The 25694-nt window shown below is 42.3% G+C and overlaps 1 protein-coding gene across 2 annotated transcripts in view; it reads left to right on the top strand.

Annotated features, from left to right (window-relative positions):
• Nucleotides 1–15290, top strand: part of spata17 (spermatogenesis associated 17) — a 56072-nt gene extending 40782 nt beyond the window's left edge. For both annotated transcript variants that reach the window (XM_019890808.1, XM_019890798.1), the window contains exons 9-10: nucleotides 144–259; nucleotides 15081–15290. In XM_019890808.1, the coding sequence (XP_019746367.1) occupies nucleotides 144–225 (82 nt within the window). In that variant the 3' untranslated portion in view covers nucleotides 226–259; nucleotides 15081–15290. The remainder of the gene's footprint in view (nucleotides 1–143; nucleotides 260–15080) is intronic.
• The last annotated feature ends 10404 nt before the right edge of the window (nucleotides 15291–25694 follow it).

Raw genomic sequence — 25694 nt, 5'->3', positions numbered from 1 at the left:
GCGCCTTTGCCTGTCCACCAAAATAGAGTCCTGAGTGTCATGTTACCGATCCGGTGGATTGGCCCATATACAGTGTACAGTACATTGATTCATCTCATGTCCTATTTTTTTTTTTTCAATCTGTCTGACTGTTGGTCAACCAGCGAACCAGAGAGTATGCACCACCATTTGGACCACAACAGCATTGGCATTCTTCATCCCAGCAATGTTCAGACCTTTGCATAGTGCTCAACTGCTCATACACTGACATCAACAGAAGGTAGGTCGTCCATTTTAAATACATCACATTAAGGGTTATTTAGTGTATGTATTTGGAGAACTTCATAAGTCATTATTGGAGATGAGATACCTACCACACTGCCCTCAGATGGATTGTGCGGATAGCAGGCCATTGCCAGCTTTGCGCTTAACATTCAGTTCATATAGATATAAGCAATAGATTGGGGTTGACTGAGAGGTTGCCAGGGCTCCCGCCTCAAGTGTAACACAATATTCTTCCTTCACATAAAAAGATGGAAAAACAGACTCTTGGTGCAGTCAAGCCCTTTCAATTTGAGTTGCACAAATTTGTCAAAAGTGACAGCAATTTAATAAATCGCCGCTCTCTATCACACGCATATGTACACCCACCCACACACGCCAACACAATTCCCAGTTATGCCCTCCATTGCCCCCTCTCCATGTATACGTAAATGAGGTGTATGCATGGCTGTGTGTGTATGTGTGTGTGTGTCTGCATGTCGGAGAAGGAGCTGTGTGCACGTGGGCCCTGCGGTCTGGTCCAGGCATTAGGTAATTGACTGTGTCTTTGCTCAAGGCCTTTCATGGATCACCGTCCTTTATTAGCTCACTTTCCAGCAAGCGCACGCATACATATATGTGCATGCACACACACAAAGTTCCCAGCAGTTCCAGCCCAACCTCTTACCCCCCACTACCAGCAGCGCCCAGACCCAATTGCCCAGAAACAAGGATTGAAACAAGCGAGGAGAAAGAGAGAGAGAAGAGCAAGAGAAGGAGAGAAAGCAGCGACACGGGAATGAACTAACACGGCCCCAGGAAGTGGAGATAAATAAGAATGGGGATTGAGTGGGTGGGTGAATGGGGTCTCTTGCAGCTGAACACTATGGCTGGACGAGTATGGTCTGTTTTGATGAGGTGGTCTATACAGGCTTCATAAAATACAGAAAGAAAAAAATCGCCTCTGAAATGCATCTTTTAAGACACCATTCTGAAATTAAAGTGCACAGAAGAAAAGAGGCACAGTCCACTCTGACTAAAATATTAAAATTATTGATGTAAAAAAGTGAATGTTGTATTGATCATATTCATTTATTTATAGCAAGATTATATTTATTGTATTCATTTCTACAAAATCAAATTGTGTACACATTAAGCACATCTTGTTCAATTCATTTTAAATCAATTTAAATTTAAATAGTGTTCAGATTTCAAATGATAAAAATTGTTCCGATGTCCGAATATTTATGGATCTGGATACATATCTACCTTCCGATGTGAACTGCAATCTCAACAGTTTACTGTCTGTAGACACATCACCATTTGGCAAAATGCACAAACCTGAATGGACCAAATTTACTTTGTGCACACCTGCCCAATGAATCAATTTGGGTTTGTGTAAAACAAGCCAAAGGCTAAGATTATGGGGAAACTAAGGCATCGACCAGCACCCACTGATTGAGGTTTTGATCAATGCCAAAGTCAGATTCCATGCATGTAGCCCGATTTTGAGCCGACAGACGTGTCGCAGACGAACGTAGTGTCTGTAGCCAATTTTGAGTTGTCTTGACGCGCAGTAGCCCGTGTAGCCTGACATAAACTACGATTGGTCGTGAGACCGTTCATCAATCGATTCTTCGGCATTGACCAATGGGAAGATGGTGCCCTCCGATTTATGACAAGAGACTGGAATCACAATGCGGTGTACAGTATTTCAAAAGTGACTTGAACAAAAGGGGAACGATTGAAAGTATATGAAGGATTTCAACTCATGCTGTTTGCTAACTGCAAAGCTAGTCGCTGATTAGCAAACGTGTCATTAAACAAACATCCCCATAGAATCCCTAAATATCCCTCCCGCGACTATATTGTTTTCCCATTTTTGGCCCACTTCTGTTATATTGCTGGCAGTCAGAGCCCTTCTGAGCACATTTCGGTCTGTTGCTTCATCCTTGTGTGCCTCTCTACCTCTATTTGCGCTCTCTTCTCTGCCTGTGTGGTAATTAGTGCGTAAGGCCTATCGTTGGAAGCACCCCCAGCTACAGCCGCAGCCAGCAGAGCTTTGTCACAGCTCAGAGGGCCGATGGAGTGGACAGCTCAGCCTTGATACTCATCATCTTCATACTGTGCCGGGGCCATGCCTCCCCCGCAGCCACATTATTTGGCTATGGTATCCAGCCACGCTCCTAATTATTTTCAAATCCCAGCCGAAGCCCTATCACCCGCCCTGCCACGTTACCCTGCTCTGCTTGTAATCATCACCTAAAGCCTTGCTTTGTAGCCTGAAGTCCCATCATTAGCATATCCCAATTTTTGCTAGCTGCATACTCTGCCTCTCTGGCTTGGCCATCACAGCTCTGGAAATAGCTCATGACTCCTGGACCTTTATTTACCATACCCATCTGTGTCACAGCAAGAAAGGCTGTCAGTGTTAATGTGGTGTGCCCTGTCACGACTTACAGCCATCCACACATAATCACACTGATGACAGTCCCCACCTCTCCAGGAATTCAATGGCACCCCCATCTTAGGCCGAGGGGTGCTCGCCCTTCCTCTATCGTCCATGTGACCTTGCCCTCATTACACGGGTCCCACTCTAACGATCACTTTCTTGTAAGTCGGCACTCTTCTATTTTATGACCTCAAATGCAAATTACAATAACGGATGAAAATTCTGACCTCGGCCCTTGCCCTTTAGGAACATCATATTGAAACTCGGTTTTCCAAGGACTATTGGCCACTCATCTTGACTGTAGTTATCTGCAGTGGGAACAACTGGTCGAACACTACTTTCCCAACTTTCCTCCTGTCTATTGCTCTATAGCGCTTGTCCCTCGGGAGCCAATGCAAGATAATTCTGGGTGAAATCTTCACTTATACTCAATCACTTACTTTCTTAGTTTCATGAAGTATGTTTTCGGACTGTAGGGGGAAAGCATAGCACCCTGAGAAATCCACAAAAACATGGTCCTGTAACTCCACACGGAAATGTTATAACTGAGACTTGAACCTACATCTCCTGACTGTGAGGCACACGTGTAATCCACTACTTCAGTGTGCTGCCTTTACTGAATGATGATTTGTAGACATAAAACGTCAAATTTTCATTATTGCCCATCCACTTTGGGTCATTAGTTTTGTGCACATACAACAAATCCAAAGTCGAACAGTCGTGAACAGAGATGTTTTTGGATTAGAATTGTGTGATTTCTAATTGTATTTCCTTTCTATACCATTGTACTTTAGAATACACAAAAACTACAACATAGTTGAGCAAAATAGATCAGCTGATGAAGAGCCATTTTGTTTCACTCGATGTTAAGTTTAGGGCTTCTTTCTTCATTTTAATTGCAGGGTGTTTGAGTGGACTGTGCTTAAATTTGCGTCTCTGAGCATACATAAAGGGGAGATCATACAAAGTTTTGTAAAAAAGCTGAAGACAAATTATGTATCCAAAGTCAAACGCTGCTTTTATTATTTGTAAGGAACATTGCTACATATTGGCCTTAAAGAGAAAAGTAAGCTGAGTTAAAATGAGGACAGGCAACAACAAATACTGGACCTCTGATGATAGATAGCATTGCATGCTAGTTGTTTTGTTTGTGGTTACAAGTCGTATGAGTAATGAGTAATTTCAAATGCGGTTATGGGAAAGCCTTCGTTGTCCAGGCTAATTTTGTGGCTGTGTTATTAGCCATGTCACCAGCAGTCCTGCCTGTAACCATAAAAGATAGCTAATTAGGAGGCCACGTGCAAATCAAATACACTAGACTGAGTGGTCACGTCTGTGTTTGCTTGCGCTCCCAGCGTATCTTTCCCCTCATATTAGACTGGCACTCATCACAACTTTGAAACGCTAGCGTCTGACCAGAACCGTGGCTGAAATGCACATCAAAACACTTGCAACGCCAAGATATGCAATCTTCAACTGGAGCATACGCGAGGAAATCTTTGCCAGCCTACATATACACTCATTGGCCACCGTATGGTAAACCTGCAAAGTGTAGTGAGATCCAATGAAAGAGAAAAGTCTGTCGCTACAACCCTAATAATGGTCGCTTTTGATTTACACAGCTGCATTAATGTAAAAGTTTATTCTTGGGGTTGTAGTTGGCAGTAGTTAAGACCGCACGTTCCAAAGAGGTGGAAAACCCTTTTGCTCCCAGTTTCTTGCCAGAATTATTATCACCGCAACTAATGTATGCAGGTTCCTTTTAATGTGAGCAATATTCCTCTGCAATTAATACCTGGAAATGACATACAAGTGCGGATAATGTATATTGGGAGGACAAGAAGGGTCAGCTCATGCTTGAAGTTCCCAGTGTGCCTGGAACTCGATGCATTTCCTGTTATCTATCGCATGTGTCCATCTATCATCCGTTATGCTGCATAAGTGTATAGGTTACTGTGGTGGGAAAGAAAGAACGTTAATTCTCCATAACAATTTTACAGCATGCGTAAAACTCTGCAGCCCCTTCATTTGCACAGTCATAAAACATTCCCCCTGCCATTCTCCTTCCCACTCAGGAGTGTGTGTTTTTCAATTAGCCCACACTTCGCCTCCATTATGGCGGCATTTTACCCTGAGAGGCCCTTCAGCGTGCAGGAGAACGATCACAGCCAAGCATGCACGTGCAGGATTTAAAGTATGCCATCTCAATTAAGTGATTAAGAGTGATGCTTCCTTGTCAAATGAGCGAATGGATGACATAATAAGAGTTCAATACTGAAGTTATGCTCTAAGATGTTGACCACGGCAAGGACAGATTAGGTTGTAACTCGGGGTTGAGTGGCGTGCAGGAAGTTGGGGAAAAATGTTAATTTTCCCGAACGGCTGGTATAATTATGGGTGGCTCTGGGCCATCATGGCCGCTCGCAGACATCCCCCCGATGCCCTGTTAACGATTACATTGCAGCACGTGACGGCCGCACTCAGTCGCTAACTACATTGTGGCGAATGATGGCCCATCCACTACAACTTTTTAATCTGAGAAAAAAAAAAAATCAAGACTAAAAATTGCTGCCGGCATAAAGCCTTTAACTATACAGGCAGTGTTTTAATAAATATTGTAATCTTAATTCATGTCACATGAGTGTAAAAAGAACACAACTTTGGCGTGTGACACCGTCAGTCTTAGGGTTCACTTCACGCAACTTTTTGTGGATATTGTTTTTGTTTTTAAAAGATTATCCTGAAAAAATTTGGTTGGACTGTCAATCTTTGGAGGCATCTTGGTTATTACGGTGTCTCGGGAGGGCATTCAACTTTATTTATTTTTAACTGTATGTTGAAATCGATGGTCAGAACACAAAACTTTAGAAGTATATTTTTCCGATAGATTTTGGCTGGGACGATGCCTCATGAGTACCGAGTTGCCTTTTGCTAAAAGCAACCCATTTGAAGAGATTTTATAACTGTGAGCTGTCTTTCGGCCAGCAATTAAGCATTTTTGTGCCTTGAAAGGGAAGTTAAGTCCCAAAAATGTGCTTTACACTACCGGTAATATGCTCTACGCACTCGCACGAGTCTAAACATGAAATTCTCAACTCAACTCACTTGTGGAATATGAATTAGGCAGCAAAATCTACCCATTGTTATCCATCTCAAGGGGGTGCCATTTTGCCACTTGCTCTCAGTTGAAAATGACATCACAGTGCCCAAGGACCCATGAAACGACCATCACTGCTCACCTGTTTTTTGAGCTTGGATAAAAATGGGTGGATTTTGCCACTTAATTCATATTCCACAAATGCATTGATAATAAAAAAACTTTTTCTTCTCATTTCCTCATCTCCTCTCCACTTGCAACTTTTTCGCTGACCTCTCACACTTTCCTCCCCTTGTCTCAAGAGTTTAAAGGCATGTGTAGCACATGTTACAGTATGTGCTGTCAAATGCCTCACACTCGCTTAAGGCAGATAGAAGGCTCATATACAATACAGCAGTGTGTCTGTTCTTTGCAATGTCTGTTTTTGTCTTTTTTTTTGTTGTTTTGTTTTTTTTTTACTTGGTACTCAAACTGTTTATGGGAAGACCCCATTTTTACATTGGCTAGTACATAGATGGATTATACAGTATGTGCACGTTCATGCATGCTCGCATGTGTGAGTTATTGCCAGTCAGCACAGGGAGTGTTGGGGGGGGCGAAGTCACGGCGTCAGTGGGACCTGCAAAGCGAAGCAATCACAAACACTTAAATGTGCAAATGGCATTGATGTCCTGTGTTAAGCAGCCTGTGTTGACTGATGAGCCTGTTAACCCCGCCTGAAACAACTCCAGCGCAGGGGATTGGACGTACACTCGGGCCTCGCGGGTTCCAATCCCATTTTGCATTGGAATTGTGCATATTTAATCTAAGGTGTGTTCAAAGGAGCAAAGGCAAGATCCCCACACCCCTCCTCTTTTTTCCAGTTTCTCATTATTGATGTGTAACAGCACCTTGGAGGCTGAGGTCCTTAATTCACCAGCTCCAATCTTAATCTAAACGTCAGTCTCTGCCCCTCTTTCCCCCCAATGTGCAGTCTCTTCTGAAACAAAATCCTTGTTGCAGCCTTCATTCTACGAGTCCTTACATCTCCGATTTCTCTGTTCCATTACTTGGGGTTTGTTTGATTTTTTTCTGTTTGTCTAGTCTCAAACAGCTGTTGTTTGAAGTTTGTGTCATTTTTTTGTGTGTGTGTGACTAATTAATGAAAAATGAATAATGGACGAGAAAAAAAAACACTTTTTTCAGGCTATTTATGACATAACCACTTTAAAATGTAGGTCAAATGTTGTATTTTATTGTTTGTAAATAAGTTTTAGAGAGTTTGAGGGGACTAGATTTTTTTAGCCTCATAATAATTTTAGGATTTATAAGGTAATAACCAGGAAAATTAACATCATTTTCCATGTATTTAAAGAAAATATTTATTTTTTTATTTTATTTTGTTATTTTTAGACACGTTCATTTTTTTCATTGCAGAATACGGGCCATTTTTCTTGTTATCTGTAATAAAGTCTACTCAACTTTTTGGGCAATTTTCTACTAAATTCTATGGGTTTTTGTCAGTCACTCAGTGAAATCTTCATGATGGACATCTCAGTCCTTTACTGATGGACGCCCATTTCGCTCCCCCCAATGTGCAGTCTCTTCTGAAACAAAATCCTTGTTGCAGCCTTCATTCTACGAGTCCTTCCATCTCCGATTTCTCTGTTCCATTACTTGGGGTTTGTTTGATTTTTTTCTGTTTGTCTCAAACAGCTGTTGTTTGAAGTTTGTGTCATTTTTTTGTGTGTGTGTGACTAATTAATGAAAAATGAATAATGGACGAGAAAAAAAAACACTTTTTTCAGGCTATTTATGACATAACCACTTTAAAATGTAGGTCAAATGTTGTATTTTATTGTTTGTAAATAAGTTTTAGAGAGTTTGAGGGAATTGATTTTTTTAGCCTCATCATAATTTTAGGATTTATAAGGTAATAACCAGGAAAATTAACATCATTTTCCATGTATTTAAAGAAAATATTTATTTTTTTATTTTATTTTGTTATTTTTAGACACTTTCATTTTTTTCATTGCAGAATACGGGCCATTTTTCTTGTTATCTGTAATAAAGTCTACTCAACTTTTTGAGCAATTTTCTACTAAATTCTATGGGTTTTTGTCAGTCACTCAGTGAAATCTTCATGATGGACGCCCATTTCGCCGATGACTGACAGAAACACGCATCGCTTATCTAACGCATTTGTTTGTGGGGGGGTGAATACAGTGGAGTTGCTTGAGTGTACGGTATTGACTATATCTGCAAACACTTTGCGCTTCCTGTACAGTAGGTAATGGTGTGCATCAAAGAGCCGTAATCCGCCAAAAAACTAAGAGTAGAAGAAGGAAGAGAAGCAGAAAAAGAAAAAAATCAACATTGATAGTCATGGCAACTTGGTTCCAATTTTTCCAAGGATTAGTTACGATGCACACGGATGGTATGTTTGGCTATATTGTGACTCGTAAATCTGGTTAAGTTACCAGCTACTAGAGTGCTCCTGGTGAACCTAACAGTTCAATAGATTAAGTTGTCAAATACTGTAAGCGGATGTCAGGATTTGTAAAGCTCTTTGGTCATCCACCGTATGATGTAGATACGCTGATATATAGTGCACTCCATTTTTTTTTTTTTTTTTTAAACGGAATAATGGACTGACAATTGACAGCCTGATGGAGGCGCTAACGGAAACCCTGTGAAAAGAACGATGACGGACTGATGCTTACAGTTCGGTTCGGCATGGAATAATGACGGACCGTTGTCGTCCGAAGGGGAGTCCAGCCTGCTGACAAATGACAGACCGGCAGAATTAACTGCTGTGTCCACCATGGACGCCCATTTCGCCGATGACTGACAGAAACACGCATCGCTTATCTAACGCATTTGTTTGTGGGGGGGTGAATACAGTGGAGTTGCTTGAGTGTACGGTATTGACTATATGGTAATGGTGTGCATCAAAGAGCCGTAATCCGCCAAAAAACTAAGTAGAAGAAGAAAGAGAAGCAGAAAAAGAAAAAAAACAACATTGCTAGTCATGGCATCTTGGTTCCAGTTTTTCCAAGGATTAGTTACGAAGCACACGGATGGTACGTTTGGCTATATTGTGACTCGTAAATCTGGTTAAGTTACCAGCTACTAGAGTGCTCCTGGTGAACCTAACAGTTCAATAGATTAAGTTGTCAAATACTGTAAGCGGATGTCAGGATTTGTAAAGCTCTTTGGTCATCCACCGTATGATGTAGATACGCTGATATATAGTGCACTCCATTTTTTTTTTTTTTTTTTTAAACGGAATAATGGACTGACAATTGACAGCCTGATGGAGGCGCTAACGGAAACCCTGTGAAAAGAACGATGACGGACTGATGCTTACAGTTCGGTTCGGCATGGAATAGTGACAGACCATTGCCTGCTGACAAATGACAGACCGGCAGAATTAACTGCTGTGTCCACCTTCGATTAAATCATGGTATGACTGGTTGCTTTTCTTATAAAATTTTCCATCAGAGCTCTATAAAGTCTCAAATCGATCCGAGACAACTTTTTCTTAGTGTCTCTGTTGGTGCAGGTAGCCACTCAGTTTTGCCGATTGGGCTTACTGTTCCTTTGTATTCAAGTGCTTTCTGCCTTTTCGTTTCTGTGTGTTGAACCGTACAGTGTGTGACTCTTTGTTCCCGTATTGATATGATTAAGTGTCAATGACAAAGGCTCTCTCTCTCCATCTCATTTCCCTCCACCTTCCTTTGACCAACACTTCCTGGCAGTCAGTGTGTTGTCTTATTTTCTGACTTATCTTTCCGTTTTTAATTTCCTATGTTTCCTTTTTTCCTAATATATGGGAAGACAAGTCAGTGTGTTGTCTTATTTTCTGACTTATCTTTCTGTTTTTAATTTCCTGTTTCCTTTTTTCCTAATATATGGGAAGACAACAGTAATTTTGTTTGTGTGTGTGTGTGTGTGTGTGTGTGTGTGTGTGTGTGTGTCTGTGTGTGTGTGATGCATGAACATAGCTTGAAGCGGGACCCCGTGCTGTGTGTGTAATTTCTTGTTTGTACATGTTTCTAGACCTCTTTGTGCCCTGCACGGGAGGAGATATGCAGAGAGGTTGAACAAGACAAGAGAGATTGGTAGAAATGGAAAGACATGAGGGGAGGGATACGATTGGGTGTGGGGGGGGTGGGGGGGGTGGTATATATGAAAAAACAGGATGATAACAAAAGCAGCTCAGATTTCACAGACGCATATTTCATCAATCATGTGAATAAGTCGTCGTGATTATGCATGGTGGTGGCAGGCCAAGAGGGGTGGTGGTGGTCGGCGTGGTGATTACCATACACCATAAAACCTGCTTTCTTATCTCACACACACTGATTAGTTTCTGTCTGCAGATAGCCTCTCACTCTTTACTCCTTCCTGTAAGTACACCTACACATACGCGCGCACACACAGCCATTGTCTCTGAATGGATGTGAATAATCACACATGTGCCAGCATATTCCCTTCTAAATGGTGCTGCTCGCAATGCATTACTAAGTAACACTGTTGTTTCTGAGTAAGACGTTAGTCAGCAATCGCTGCCGTTTCAAGTAACTCGTAATCTAATACATTACTATATTTAATATAGTAGTCTGCTTAAGATTACGATTCGACATTTACGTGTTAGTTTTAGAAAAAACAAAGTTGGCGAAACGTACGATTCGATAGTGTCTCTCTTTAGAGAAGACAATAGCAGGCAATTGCCTCTAGGCTGCAGAAGTGAGTAACTTCAGGCGCAAGTCAATGATCAAAACACAAAATTCAGCCAGTCTGGTAGATGCGTGGTTTGTGCATGCAACAAAAGTAATAGTTACTGAATACCGGTAATAAAATTAAGGAGTTAAAGCACAACCTTTTACTGATCAACATGCATACAAGAAACAGCTGTAACATAAAAGTAAAGGGAAAACACTGATCCATGAAGCATTATGGGATGAGTTCTTCTACGCCCTATCATGTGGCGAGAATGTTACATCAGGGCAAAGTCACATTTTCGGAATTTTGATGTCTCACGTGTGCATTCAATTTTTTTGTATTTATTTATTTATTTTGGCCTCAGGTGAATGTGAGTGTGAATGGTTGTTTTGTATATATGTCTCTATGTCTCTCTATGTGCCTTACGATTATCTGGTCAACTGGGATTGGCTCCTGCACAACTGGGACCTTATTATGTATGGCAACATTCTAAATTTTCAAAGACAGCATTTTTCACCATTTCGACGAAAATATTCATGCAGTCATTTTCAAAACCCAATTTAAAAATGTTTTAAAGCATAACGGGCAAAAGTTCATTTTGGTTTTATGTTCCAATCTGGTTGTGCAAACACCTCCCAAGAGTCAAACCAGCAGTGTTCTCAAGGCTCAAATCATTCGAAGTCCTCACACAAACCACACTAGAGCATTGGTCTGGAAAGTGTTAGGCCAATAGTAGTTAGTGTTCATTGGCTCTTAATGAGGAGAAGCTAAAGCAAAAGTGTCATTGTTTTGGTACTGTAGGTCAATTTCCACCAAAGCAGGCCTTCACGTGAGACTAGAAATCAATCGGAGGAGGTGAAAAATTAGCTCCGTATGAAAGACCTCGCTTTGTGTCTCAAATCAGGTGATTAGAAATTACTCTTTTGTCTTTCACATGAACTATCTTGCTCAGATATTTAATGTCATCTCATTTGGTAAGCAGGCTAGGCTACTGCGTCGCATTTTCTGAGCGGTGTCTGCATGCGAAAAGCGTGCAAGGGACGCATTAAGACCTCCTGACAGGGGCCCGGGTGAAATAAGTGAAATTAATGGAGCTCCTTTCATGTCGGACAAGGCCGCGGCACCCCTTTCACGCCGCGTACAGTCGCTGAAAAGTCAATACTTTTTTATTACTCCTCGCTTGCCCTACATTCTCCGTTACAAGTGCTCTGCTCGCTAATTGGTTTCAGTTTGCCGAGAAGGAGGGAGCGAAAAAGCAGGCGAAAAGGAGGGAGAGGAGTCCGTCCCGGAGAACACTGAAACAAATAAATCGATGTCATATTTTCTTCACAGCATTTTTTTTTTTCCCCACTGAGGAGCAACGTGTGGACGTGGCAAAGTTGAGGGAGATAAAAAGAAACATGAGGGTAAATACTCGGTTGGCGCACACCTACTCCCCGGAGAACATGATGATATCCAGGAGCCTGTTAATGGGGACGAGTTGTTTAAGTGGTCTGGAGGCCCTGCAGGTCACCCCTGAGGTTTCTTACCAGCAGCCATCATACAGCACTTCTGGACGATTCTTTGATAGATTTGCAGAAACGACATTCATATCATTTTCAGTGGCAATACAAATTCGACACAATCATGTTCAAATGCAAAGTTCTTCTGATAGAAAATAAAAATGAGACCAAAAGAAAAAACTTTTTCACATAAATGTGACCAGTACCACCAAACATTTTTTTCCAAAATCGTCATCAGGAGAGGACGTGAAAATAAACAGATGAAATAATGTGGATGCACAAGTGTGCACAATTTCCCAAATGCATGTGTGAAAATGTGCTTTGGTCTCATTAAACAATGGTTGAAATTTTTTGCCATCATTCCGCCACCCCCAAAAAAACAATGCCGCTCTTCACCAAAAGATCAGCATGGCTGCAGTGAAGCACGGTGGTGTCAGCATGATGCTTTGGGGCTATTTTCCTTCAGCTTGAACACACATTGGAAGGAATTCGGAACAGCTTAGAATACCAGTCATTGTTGGCACAAATACTTTGAAACAATGTCTTTGTCCTATTTACTTATTATGGCTTTGTTGCTGTCACACTCAAACAGATAATGGCCATCTTAAAGCAGTTGAAGTAGGGCATCTCTTGGCAAATCAGTATGTTTGCATTTCATCTCTGATCTGCAATTAAACTCTGTGTGTGTGTGTGTGTGTGTGTGTGTGTGTGTGTGTGTGTGTGTGTGTGTGTGTGTGTGTAAACTGTATGTGCGCTGTCTGCCAGTATGCCTTGTACTGCTGTGCTAAACTTAAGTGGCAGGGGGGTTAGCCTCTTTCAGAAACAGCACAGCCACAAATTGATGTGACACTTTGAACCCCTGCCCTCCCTCCCCGGAAGCCCACCTCATCCCCTCCCAGTCTCCGTGCTTGCGCGCGCACACACACAAACACACACACTGATTGGCTTCCAGTTCGAGGCAGATTCTACCAGTCTTGTTTTCTTGCTGCATCCCAGTTTTCACAGCTATAGAATGTGCACGAGGGTAGGTTTGAGGGTGGGGTTTGAGCATGCATTTTTTTTTTTTTTTGGTCGTGTGTGTGTTGAAAGAGCTGTCATAGAGGGCTGGCATCACCGTCTACTTTGCCATCTCTTTTGCAGCTTGACAAGTCCCTGCTCTGTGCCCTGTGGCACACTCGGCGCGCACACACACGCACACACGCACACACAAAAATGTCAAGTGCCCCGATGCCACTCTCACTCCTCTGCCACACATAACAGTATAATGATATGTGAGCCCACCACTCACACACTTGCATCCATTAAATGTAAATAATAAAGACATGTATGTACGCATGGGCGTATATATCTACAACTACATGCTTCTACACCAGCTGTTGTACACTTTAAAATCATGACCAGAGGAGAAAAGGCTGCAAGCGACTTAATATAAAGATTGAGGATATGTTGTCAGTTTTGGGTAGGTTCCCAAAATGATTCATGTAATAGTGGTTCTTTTGTTAAGTTTGTCTATTTGTTTGTGCTGGTTCCCTTCATGGAAGTTGTGGACGTCAGATCACGGAGGACCACTGTTTGTTACAAGGACAGGCTTGTCTCCGCCCTCGGGCATTGGCGCTATGATGATTGTCATGGCCGTGGAGTGTGAGTGACAGGCGGAGATCGCATGTGCTAGCCGCGGAGCAGTAAATTCCAACAGCCTCAGTCTCTGACATTAGTTTGTCCTTCATCAAAACTTTGCAGTCATTTACAACTAACACTCACTCTGCAAAAATCTTTTTTTTTTTTTTTTTTAAACCATCTGTGCTTACTGTGATCTAATCTACATTCGTTCATTTCGAAGTCTGCACCTCTTCACGTGCCAAGCAAGATGTTTGATATTTTTTTCCTGGCATCACAAGTCACTTTATTTGTAAAAAATCGGTTTGGAGAGCAAATGGTAATCCTCACGCTCGCACCATTTGGTAGTTTTATGTCTGGTTATCTTTTTGTGTGCACTCATTTGGTGAGTACGCTTCAGTTTTTTTTTTTTTTTTTTTTTTTTTTGTGCAACACAGTAGAAAAGGAGGTCAGTTCATTTATTTAATTTTTAACAGTTTCAGGCATTCATCATTCATCTGGTGCCGGTAATGCTGCCCATTACAGCCATGATGAAGACCCTCGCTTAGTTCCAGTAGCCACTCTGGTCTCTCTCACTTACACACACACACACACACACACACACACACACACACACACACACACACACACACACACACACACACATTTGTAACTATTGTAGTCGTTTTATGGAGAACACCATGTTATACCATCACCTGGTTTCCTGGTTTCTTATTTATGTGCTTCAGGGCACCGAGTATTTCACCCATAATCTGAGACACACACAAATACACACGCCAGTAGGCATCCTATAAAAGTACCTGTAGACAGCAGCCCCTCTAAAATGGAATGACCATCAAAGAGTACAATTCGGAATGTGAACTTTGACTTGACTAGTAAATATTTACTCTGGCAATGCAGGTTTGCATTTTCCTTTGGCTTTTTGCGGCGTTTTCTGCAACACAGTCCAAAAGATGGGCAACAATTTTGTGAATGATGTCACAAGAGACATAGCTCAAACCCCAGGGTATTTTGCAAGACTTCAGAGCTCAGCCGTAAGAAGGGTATTTAAGAGAAGAATGAGAGAAAAGAACGAGACTCCTCAACAACAGAAGCTTTCGAAGACTCAAAGCAGTGATTTCTCATTACTCTTGGTCTGCTTAGCAATGTGTGCCACCACTAATTGTTGAGGCAGTTATTTAGTTGTTTTTCCTTTTCACATTTTTAGTTTTGCCCCTCGTCTTCATTAAGCCTGACTGGTGTTTACATCTCAGAATCAAAATAGCATTATTGTCATTGTGCCAATGGTTGCATTGAAATAAAACGGACACAATCTGTCCGAGAAACAATGACTATGACAAATGAACAGGGCGATACAGAACATGAGTTCTCCAGATAACCCTTTGGTGGTTGCTGTTGTTTTGGACACTGAGCGATGTCTGAGATGATGTGCACTGATAATAAATAAGTTCAACTTTCTTCACAGATGGCACTGCAGGATCAGTGATCACCACCCTTCAATGGCTTCAACAACGAGTGTTGCATGATGACAACATAAAGGAGAGCTCTCGTTCTGGATCACCATCCAGCCTCACTTATCACGTTCACAGAGCTGCAGGACCATCCAGATGCCATGCAGCAGATTCAGCACTGAACACTTAACCACAAGCAAGAAACAAAACTCAAAATCATCCAATTTTATTTACATCTGTTTTGTTTACCTTCCCGGTGTCTTCATATCGTGTTGCAACATGGGGTTCACATCCGAACTCACCCAGTGCTCGCTGAGTTGGATGAGAAAGGGAGAAGGAACTGCATACTGTCGTAAAATCTAATGTCAGAGCCAGAGATGCGCACTTTACCCTATTTTGCCAGTCCGTCCTCCGTCTGCAACCTGGGTACCCTTCCGTCATCGTCCCTCCATCCTTATTCATATAATAATAGTCGTCTGTCCCCGTCCGTCCTTGTCCTTTTGAAGTGCTTCCGTGCCAGTCCCCCCTCCCCCCACAAAAATAAAAAACATCCGTGCATGACACTGTAGTAGGAGAGAGGCATCGTGTGTGTGTGTGTGTGGGGGGGGGGGGGGGGGGGAATTAATACCCAACAGACGAGACAGCACTTACTTTGCTCCGTACATTCGCGTAGCACTGCCGATAAAGATGGCCATTAATTAAACAAAAATGACATCACTGTTTCTTTGTTTTAAATGTCTCCGTAATAAGCAACTAAACATGAGTATTTCACAACACAAAAATATTTACTATGATAAAATAAGAATAAGAAAAACTTTACTTTTAGAAATCCTAGCCATCAGCATGGTGAGAGACATACAACACAGCCAGCTTTCTTAACCGGCTGGATTGATCATGAGTGAAGTGGGTGTCCATAGGCACTTTGTTATTTTCTCGGACTGTATAATATGTGGAAGTTTTGCTATAAAAATACTGTTGAGATAAAATAGCCTGTTAAGAAAACACAGTGTTTGGCTATACTGGTTTTGTTATTTTGCCTCCCAAGACCACATACCTGATTAAGAACGGCTGCTCCGTCCCAGGGGTGGAATGCCCATCTCGTCAGAACATTGCTTCAAAGTTACATTATGACCAAATATGAGTGTTATGAATCAATGGACTTTCAGTTTTCATCTATGTACAACAATGGTTAAAATGGTGCATCTCACATAAGTACTGACATCCAATAATTTTCATTTTCCATTCACCTCAAATGCAATTTGTGTGTTGACAAAAGTACAATACACGTAGAAAAATACCCATGCATATTTCCTCCCTTTTGAGTCCTCCCACCCTCTCTATGCCGCTGGCACTCCCGCGGGCCTACGCTGTAAGGCCTGGAAGGCTTAGCAGAGACAGAGCATTTAGTAATGGCTTCTTAATGGGCTTGTCGACAGCCACATTAGAGCGTGGTGCAGGCGGTGGTCGAGGCCGAGCAGTGATATGCCAAGCCAGATGCCATGCCAGCTGTGGCACTCGCCTCACTCGCTCACAATCTCATTTGTAATCACATTTCTCAGACGGATGGATGCCATGTGCGCAGGAGCGCGCGAGCAGATACACATTTTGATTGACACATGTGAATAGTACTGTGACTATTGTATTATATTGCACTTAATTATTGACCTTATCCATGTTTGTATTTATATTGCACTTAATTGAACTGTGTTTTCTTTTCTCTTCTTTCTACCCACAATCTTGCTGCTGAAGGCTGTAAATTTCCCCAGTGTGGGACAAATAAAGGATATCTAATCTAATCTAATCTAAAATTTTTTGCCTTTTCCTTGCGCCTGCCAGCAAAGATCCTTTTAATCTGCTGCTCCATATTTTCTCTGTCACGTCCGCCACGATCATCAAGTACTGCTGAGATCATTTTACAAAGGAAACGATCGTATTCCTTTTTAATTATTAGCTGTTACTGCCTTCTTTTAATGTTGCTTTATCTTGTCCTGCTGTTTGGAATGAGGGGGTCTTTACTGGGGCTTAAAGCAGTTTATGCAATGCAATACAATATATCTTCATTTATATAGCGCTTTCACAACAGCTGCAGCTGTAACAAAGCACTTCACAGAACATTTAACAACAATAGAACAGAACACATAACAAAAACATCGACAATAATACAATACTTCTGGAAACTGTAATTTGGAACAAAATTCATCCCGGGAATATTCTTTGATGGCCAGGGAGGTGGTTTCACACTACGAAAGTTAATCAGTGATGGGGTGTGGGAGGAGGCCATCACACTGTTTGACCGGCCGTCCGGGTAAACTCCCAAATTCCCGATGGCCATCACAACCACAGTTTTAGCCTTGAGATATGTTGACCCATAAACAAGATTTTGATATACCAGATGTCGCCCAGCAGATTGTTGCTTCGACACTTCACAAAAAGCAGCATTTTGGCAGATGACAAACAATTTTACAAAAAAGAGGGTTCAGGCACTTATTTCCACCCCCAGATGAAATTAACTGTTAAACAATATAGAAATTCCAAGTTGAAATACCCAAAGTCAGGTCTGACAATATGACAACAACGCTCCCTCCACCTACAATCTCAGTATTTATAATTATTATTTAATGATGATTTAAAACTGCAGTGAATAATACTTAGAGCTTTTGTGCGCTGTTTGTTTGTTGTTTGACTCACCGTATATAGCTCCATGAGCAGGATGCTTGTTTGTATTTTGTCTTACGTTGCCGGTATACCTAAAGAAGTATCCAGCGAGAGTGAATGTCCATTAGTCGATCCATAACATGACATAAAGGTTAAGTACAACTTTATAACTATTACATGCAAAGCTGTAAAATAGCAGTGGTCTCTGTGGCGTGAAATGCCTTTAAAAAGAGGACATGTAGAGTAGATGAGGGGACGAGGAAGAGGCAGGAGATGAAGGAAGTCTTCAAGGATACAAGTCATGCCAGTAAATGTGGAGACGGGAGCAGGAAGTGAAGAAAAAAAAAAAAAGATAAAGCGAAAAGGTTGCTAGAAAGTGGGAGGAGTGATTAAATGACTACATGGATGATTGGATCAATTAATGAATGCTAATGTGCTTCAGTGTCATTACCAAAGGTCTTACAGGTCTCCAGCAGGGGGAGCCAGGTGTTAGTCTGAATTGAACAGGAGTTAGTGTTTGTGTGTGGTGAATTATGCCCGTGTGGAAGGGGTAATCAGAAGGTGATTCTTTGTTTCCACATCTGATCAGACCTTTGTTGCTACCAAACCAAATTTCCATGCATCAGCGATGAGCAAGTGTGATGTGGATGCAAAGAGAATAATGTATGTGTGAGTGCAGTACAGTGCATGTCAGGTGCTGTGTGTGTGTGTGTGTGTGTGTGTGTGTGTGTGTGTATGTGTGTGTGTGTGTGTGTGTGTGTGTGTGTATTGGCAGCTGATAGCATTTCATGAGTTGAAGCCTTGAATATAGACGGTCGTCCCTGGACGCTGTATCGACAGCTGCCAATTGTCACTACGCTGACTGACAGTGTTGTATTGATGGACAGTAGCCGCTGACAGAGAGATGGAGGGCAAAACAAGAGGGAAACAATTGGCGGAGAGAGGCAAGAGTCAGTAGAAAGAGAAGATGAAAGGTGTACAGAGAATGCTGACTGGGTGCCAGTGCTGAAACTTTGTCAAGGTCACGGACAAAAGACATGAGTACCTCACAAAGTCACCTTTTAAACTTTAGTGAGGCAAGGCACATACGGCTATTTTACTTTTGAAACAGTTCCCAAACCACCAAAGCTGTTTAATTCAATAGAAAAAACTACCACCAGAGAGAGATTTTAATTCTGCAAAAATGGGGGCTCACTCTTCAATTTGCAATTTTAAGTAATACATTTTGTACGAAATTTAAGTACTTCCCATGCCTGACTTTCCAAATTAGGAGGCTATCAACAGATATTTGTGCTTAATCAAAGTTATTTTAAATGGTAACAGATGCGGCAACTCCCACTTTATTTGTCCCACACTTGTGTTACAAATGGTAACAGATGCGGCAACTCCCGTTTAACAGGAGTGTCAATGGGACTGGTTTGTGTCACATTGTGTTAGGTTAGTTAGCAGAAAAACTCCCTTTTCCTATCATCTGACTGCACCTTAGCATACCCCCCCAAATACAGTATCTTGCATATACAGACAGTATGTGGCTGGTTTCAGTGCCCGTGTGTTGGTCTTCACCTCTTTGTGGCTAATTCCAATAGCGGGAGGAGAGCACATTGAATGAGCGGAGAGAGCTGTTGATAGAAGGTTCCCAACCGGAACCCCATCTCCTAACCGTACCCTAACCCAAACACTCTAACGCTTGCACCCTGAGACTCTAACCCTAAAGCCTCTAACCCGGAACCCCCTAAACCTCACAAGGGTCATGTGGGATGCTGGAGCCTATCCCAGCTGTCTTTGGACAGTAGGCGGGGGACAGTAGGTATGGGTTTGATTCCAGCTCCAGCCTTCCTGTGTGGAATTTGCATGTTCTCCCTGTGTCTGCATGGGTTTTCTCCGGGTACTCCGGTTTCCTCCCACATTCCAACAGCATGCATGGCAAGCTGATTGAACACTCTAAATTGTCCCTCAGTGTGAGTGTGAGCGCGGACGGTTCGTCTCTGTGTGCCCTGCGATTGGTTGGCAACCAGTTCAGGGTGTCCCCCGCCTACTGCCCGAAGACGGCTGGGATAGGCTCCGGCACCCTCCGCGACCCTTGTGAGGATAAAGCGGCACAGAAAATGGATGGTTGGATGGACTATAAATGGGTTTAATTGTTTGAACAGAAGAGTGAATTATTTATATTTCCTTGTGGTTTTATGCCACATGCCATTATTCCTTTTTTGCAGTGAAGCATTCAATAGTTTTCAAAATAAGAGTGTTTGATCCTCCCCTCCCTTGTGGCAATTTTGCATAATACCACCATGAATAAAATGTGGAAATTGTCTCGACGCTATAGATTCGAACAAGGAAACAGCTACAGATGGGAAGCTGCGAGGCTCTTTTAAGCGGCGCTGAAAGTCCACATATAAATGTCCCAAAGCACATGAGCAGCATGTTAAGTCTGTAATTGGATGGTTTTCTCCTTTTAAAGCAAAGCAAAATTGTTGGCTGCCTGTGACGTATTTCGCTTGATTGACAGGAAATGAGAGAGGAGGCTGGGCAAACTGTCATACTGCTAATGTGATAGGTAAAGCCCTGAGGGGACACACACACACACACACACACACACACATACACACACACACACACACACGCAAATAACAGCACAGCTGGATTTCTATCTATATCTTGGTACACATGCACCTCCATTTCTCAATATGCCAATCTCTCAATCTCCTTCCGAGCCACAATTTCTTTTTCTCCCTCTCGCCAGATCACTCACATATCAAAACATTCCTTCAATGTTGGGCCACGTGGCGTTTTTATCACAGGTTAATAACGAGAGGAGAGGTGTGTGACCCTGTCAGGAGTGTGAGAAACTGACCCAAAGATATCAGACAGAGGCCGAGACCCCCAGCCCTGAGGGTATCAAGTGTGTGTGTGTTACAGAGACTGAGAAGGTTGGGGATTGTGTGTGTGTGTGTGTGTGTGTGTGTGTGTGTGTGTGTGTGTGTGTGTCCATTGCCATATTCTCATGGATGACATACGTGAGGTCATTTACATGCTATTACTTTTCTACAGGATTTGATGTGCCACACACACACACACACACACACACACACACACACACACACACACACACACACACACCCAGTGGCCTGGTGGGATGCCCCTGTCAGATGTCAGGATGCAGATGGGAAGAGGGGGTGGGGCGTGCAGGTCAAGCCTGTTTCCCATCTCTGTTTCACACACACACACACGCACACACACACACACACACACACACACACACACTCACCTGTCTCCCCCCTTCGGTGTGCAGTTACTAAGAGAGTTGTCAGCAGGCCCGTGTGAAGCATCAACTGTTTGACATCTGCCAGCGTCTCCCCAGCATACACCCACAACCTATCACCTCATTTCAGAACAACAGAGGATCTCCCTGCGATCAACATTTAGACACAGTCATCATTTACCAATCCCAGCTGCCAACACGCACACGGATGCACACACATACAAACATAAAGAGAGTCAATTAGTCAATCTGTCACCATCTTAAGGACCCTTACTAACTGTACAGGTACGTAGCGTTTTAACACTGGAAACTGCCACATGTAAAAATGTGTAAACTACTGTGAATTAATACTCAATGGAAATGGAAATAAAATGAGGAGCGTCAGAAAGGTTAACGGGTTATTATCAGGATATTTTTCAAACTGCAGACTGCAAGTTGTCCTTTTGAAGTAATTCTTCTAAGGGCTTTCCGAAATCGCGGCCTTCTTGTTGTCATCTATGTCCACTTTGTGACCTCCTCGAACTTATGAAACAGGGATAAAATCAAATGGATCCGGATTGGGTGAATAGGTCCAGTAGCAATTTTGATTTCATTTGCAATACTGCTTCTCGATACAATTCCTTATGGATTGTCATCGATTCTGATTGGGTGAGGCAGTGAAATACAAATACAAGTGATATTTAATAACATTACAAATGCCTTAGTATCATACTAGAGCACATACACATTACCCCACATATTAAAAAAAAAAAAAAAACGATATAAAGAGGGATGTATCGTGCCATGTTGGAAAAAGTTCAGAACCAAATTACACTGCTTGTGTGTGATGTCATCAATTGAATTTAAGCAAGCAAACATTTTAGGAGAAACAAAAACTGATCCTTGATTATTGTTTTATAAAGGTCCCCTGAGACCAAACTTTGCTTTGTACTTTCTGTTCTTTCATTATCCTTGTTGAATCATTGAAGTCATATTGTTCTGAACAGGCAGGACAGAGACTTCCACTACTACGTTAATGCTTAGTTGTAATAAATTCCATTTCAGGTTCTGCCTCATTGTGACACATTGCTATCACTGCTATCACAAAACACACAAATAGCCAAAGAAGAATCCAAAACTATTTTGGACTTAATATTTTAAAAGTTCACTGATGCCTGATACATTTTGGGTTGCCTTCCAAATTGTATGACCATGAGGATGTTCCGATTTCGAGGTTCCGCTAAGTTCCACCAACTAAAAGAACAAATGACACAATAGATACAAGCCAATCTTGCTGTGAGTGAGTGAGTGTGTGTGTGTGTGTGTGTGTGTGTGTGTGTGTGTGTGTGTGTGTGCTTTTATTTTGTTCAGCACTGCATGCTTACATCTGCCGTGATCCAGATAGACAAGCCTCCATTTGTCCCACTTTCATACAAAATAATGAAGCTGTCATTCGCAGACAGCCAGACAACTTCATTGGATTGGTTCAAGAGCGCAGAGGGCTGCATGGCGACACACACACATACACACTCACACACACACACACACTGGCACACACATTTGCACACAACATTGCGAGCAATCCCCTTGGCCCCTGTTAAGCATATGTCAAATATAACCACGTACAGAAAGTGAGATTGTTTGACATATGTACACCCAACTGAATGGCAGAGACACAAGATTGTCAGAAAAGCTACAGTCTGCATGGTAGCCTGCTGTACTTTAAATTAACTTGGATGGCGAGAGTTCTCACCTTTGAGAATCAATCAAAAAGCTTTCCTGAGGATGGTCGGGCGCCTGTTCCTTTCTTCCCTTTTTGTGCCCCCCCCCCTCCCCCCTACGGGCCCGGCCCCGTCTTTGAGTGGAGTACATTAGGACACGGCCCAGCGCCACTCTGATTACATATGCTAGCTGCGCTAATGAGCTGAGGTGGACAGTGGAGGACTGCCGCTGTTTATGGCAACTCATTATCTGGCCCATTGACCAGAACTGTTCAACACATCACAGAACCTTGTGTCCTCTACATCTAGTCAAGCATCACTCTCTGCACTTGTCTGCACCGGCAAGGGGGAGGGAGGGATGGACATGGTGGTGAACAAAGCACAAACACACACACACACACACACACACACACACACACACACACACACACAAGCAGCACATTCTTTTAACATGCAATCAGACAAGACACTCATGATAGCAACGGATATGAAATCAACCTTGAATTGCAAAATCCTCAGTGAATACTTGTCTCCCCTTTACAAGTCAATTTCATTCCCCGCAACTGCGGACAAATCTAAAGAGCATTGAAAACAATGCAGAAACAGTCAGTATATGGGCAGAAATGGAAAGAGGATCACAAAGAGGAAGCGGGTGAGCGACCAGGGTGCATGACATTGTGAGTCTGTTAAAATGAGGTGAAAAGGTCCGACTTCAAAGTGCGGCGAGCATGACCCAAGCCACGCCATGGTTTTACAGGGTAACTCGTGCAATCAATTTATGCCTTTGACGACTTTGCTGCTTTTCACAAGACGGCTTGTAATTTGTATTAATACTGTATTACTGTCTATATTTTCCTTTGCCAAGTCGTGGATAAATATGATTCAATTATGTCAAATCAAGTCAAAGCTGAGAATCTAGACTAGAACGCGATCACTGTTTCTTTCATTAATTCATGAAATCCATGTTGTTCTTGTATAAAGTCAAAACAAATATTGTTGTTGTTTTTTTAATCCATAAAAGTTCAAATCGGACGGCCTGGCGGTCGAGTGGTTAGCGCGTCGGCCTCACAGTGCAGAGGTATTGATTCCAGCTCGGACCTTCATGTCCCCTGTTTGCATGTGCTCCCCGTGCCTGCGTGGGTTTTCTCTGGGCACTCCGGTTTCCTCCCACATTCCAAAAACATGCATGGCAGGCTGATTGAACACTCCAAATTGTCCCCATGTGTGAGTGTGAGTGTGAGCGTGGATGGTTGTTTGTCTCTGTGTGCCCTGCGATTGCCTGGCAAACGGTTCAGGGTGTCCGCACCTACTACCCGAAGACAGCTGGGATAGGCTCCAGCATGCCCCGCGACCCTTGTGAGGATAAAGCAGATCAGAAAATGGATGGATGGATGGATGGATGGATGGAAAGTTCAAATCAACAGTGCGAGTGTCGGGCGTGGATGTACAAAGGACAGTCCAAGGTGGGGGGATGGGCAGTGGGGGATTTAATCTTGGTTGAACACACCGGCTCCTACATTTCCCACAATGCAATTTCTCTTCAGAGTCCCCTTAAGAGGCCCCCTGGAGTTTCGAAGGAACTGTGGTTCTCTCATCAAGGCTTGCATTAAAATTGGACTTCAAAGGTGAAATCATTAGTTCAAATAAAACACTGGAGGTAGTGATTGGAAAGGCTCTTTACAAGTTTAGTGAAGTGCCGCACAATGGACACATCAAGACAGGCACAGCCGGAAGCCCAAGCGTGAAGTGTCTGTGTTGTGTGAGCAAATGAGAGAGAAGAAGGAAGGCTGTTAACTTGCCTTTTTTATCCGATCATCCGCAAAGCCACTCATCTCTGTCTATTCAAAGACGAGGCATAATTACTGCTTTGAGTATTTAGCTTCATAATTTACTCATTCTGTCACATTATTTACAAGTCTTTCCTCCGTCTTGGGCTCCCGGCAGGGGTTCGCCTCTATAATCTACTCTGTTAGGGCCGATCCCGATTGCAAGTTATTATCACTCTCATTTGCTTTTTAAGTGCTCCCTTGTTTTCTTCAAATAAAGTTATAATTACAGATTCAGCGGCTTGAAATAATATCTTCTCTTCGTAGAATCCTGGCTGGGATGAGAGAGAATTGTGTTTTATCACAGTCGAGGAGTTAATGAGGATGTGCGCAATTTGATACTGATGCTGTTTGTAAGCGTCTGCGCCTGAATGTGTGTGCGTCTGTCTGTGAGAGAGCCAGCGATGTATATAATGAATGGAAAAAGTCGATACACCCATGTTCAAATACCATTTTTTTGGAAATGGAAAAAAACAGGGACTTAAAAACGAAGCAAAATAAGCTGTGAACTGACATGGGAGACGCTATTCATGTGCTTAACGTTTCATCTCATCAAATTCAAAATGTTTTTCATATAATTCACGATCCAAATGCCATTACATTTGTAGTTTTATCAACGCTTCAATGACCGTACAGTGTACTTTTTTTTTCCCTAGTAGAGTGCAAACCTCTACTTGCACCAACATTATTGATAAACCTGGAGAAATGTTATTTATGTTTGTTAGTCAGTCAGACACAGAGAAAGTTGCGGTGAAGACTCAACTTGACATGCTGAGGAGTGTGCAAAGTACCAAGAGGATAAAGAAGAGGACCGATTTGACAACCTTCTTCACCTTTTGAAAAACCCTTCATGTTCTGAACCGTTATTAATAAAGATTGAGAACATCGGATGAGTTGCACTTGATTTTAAAAAAATAATGTAACCCCTTTTTTAATTAATGAAATAATGGATACGTGCCATAAGTTCAGTATGAGACCCCTGATTTAATGGCCATAAAACGTTTCGTTTTGTTTTTTAATTCATGCTTTTTATTTCCTGTTTTATTGTCAGAAAAGCTACAGTCTGCATGGTAGCCTGCTGTACTTTAAATTAACTTGGATGGCGAGAGTTCTCACCTTTGAGAATCAATCAAAAAGCTTTCCTGAGGATGGTCCACTGATCCGTTCTTACCTTTTTGTGACCCCCCC

The sequence above is a fragment of the Hippocampus comes genome, unplaced genomic scaffold (genome assembly GCF_001891065.2).
Source record: "Hippocampus comes isolate QL1 unplaced genomic scaffold, H_comes_QL1_v1.1 scaffold275, whole genome shotgun sequence".
NCBI lineage: Eukaryota > Metazoa > Chordata > Actinopteri > Syngnathiformes > Syngnathidae > Hippocampus > Hippocampus comes.
The sequence above is the reverse complement of the archived record's forward strand: the minus strand, read 5'-3'. Positions and strand labels throughout refer to the sequence as shown.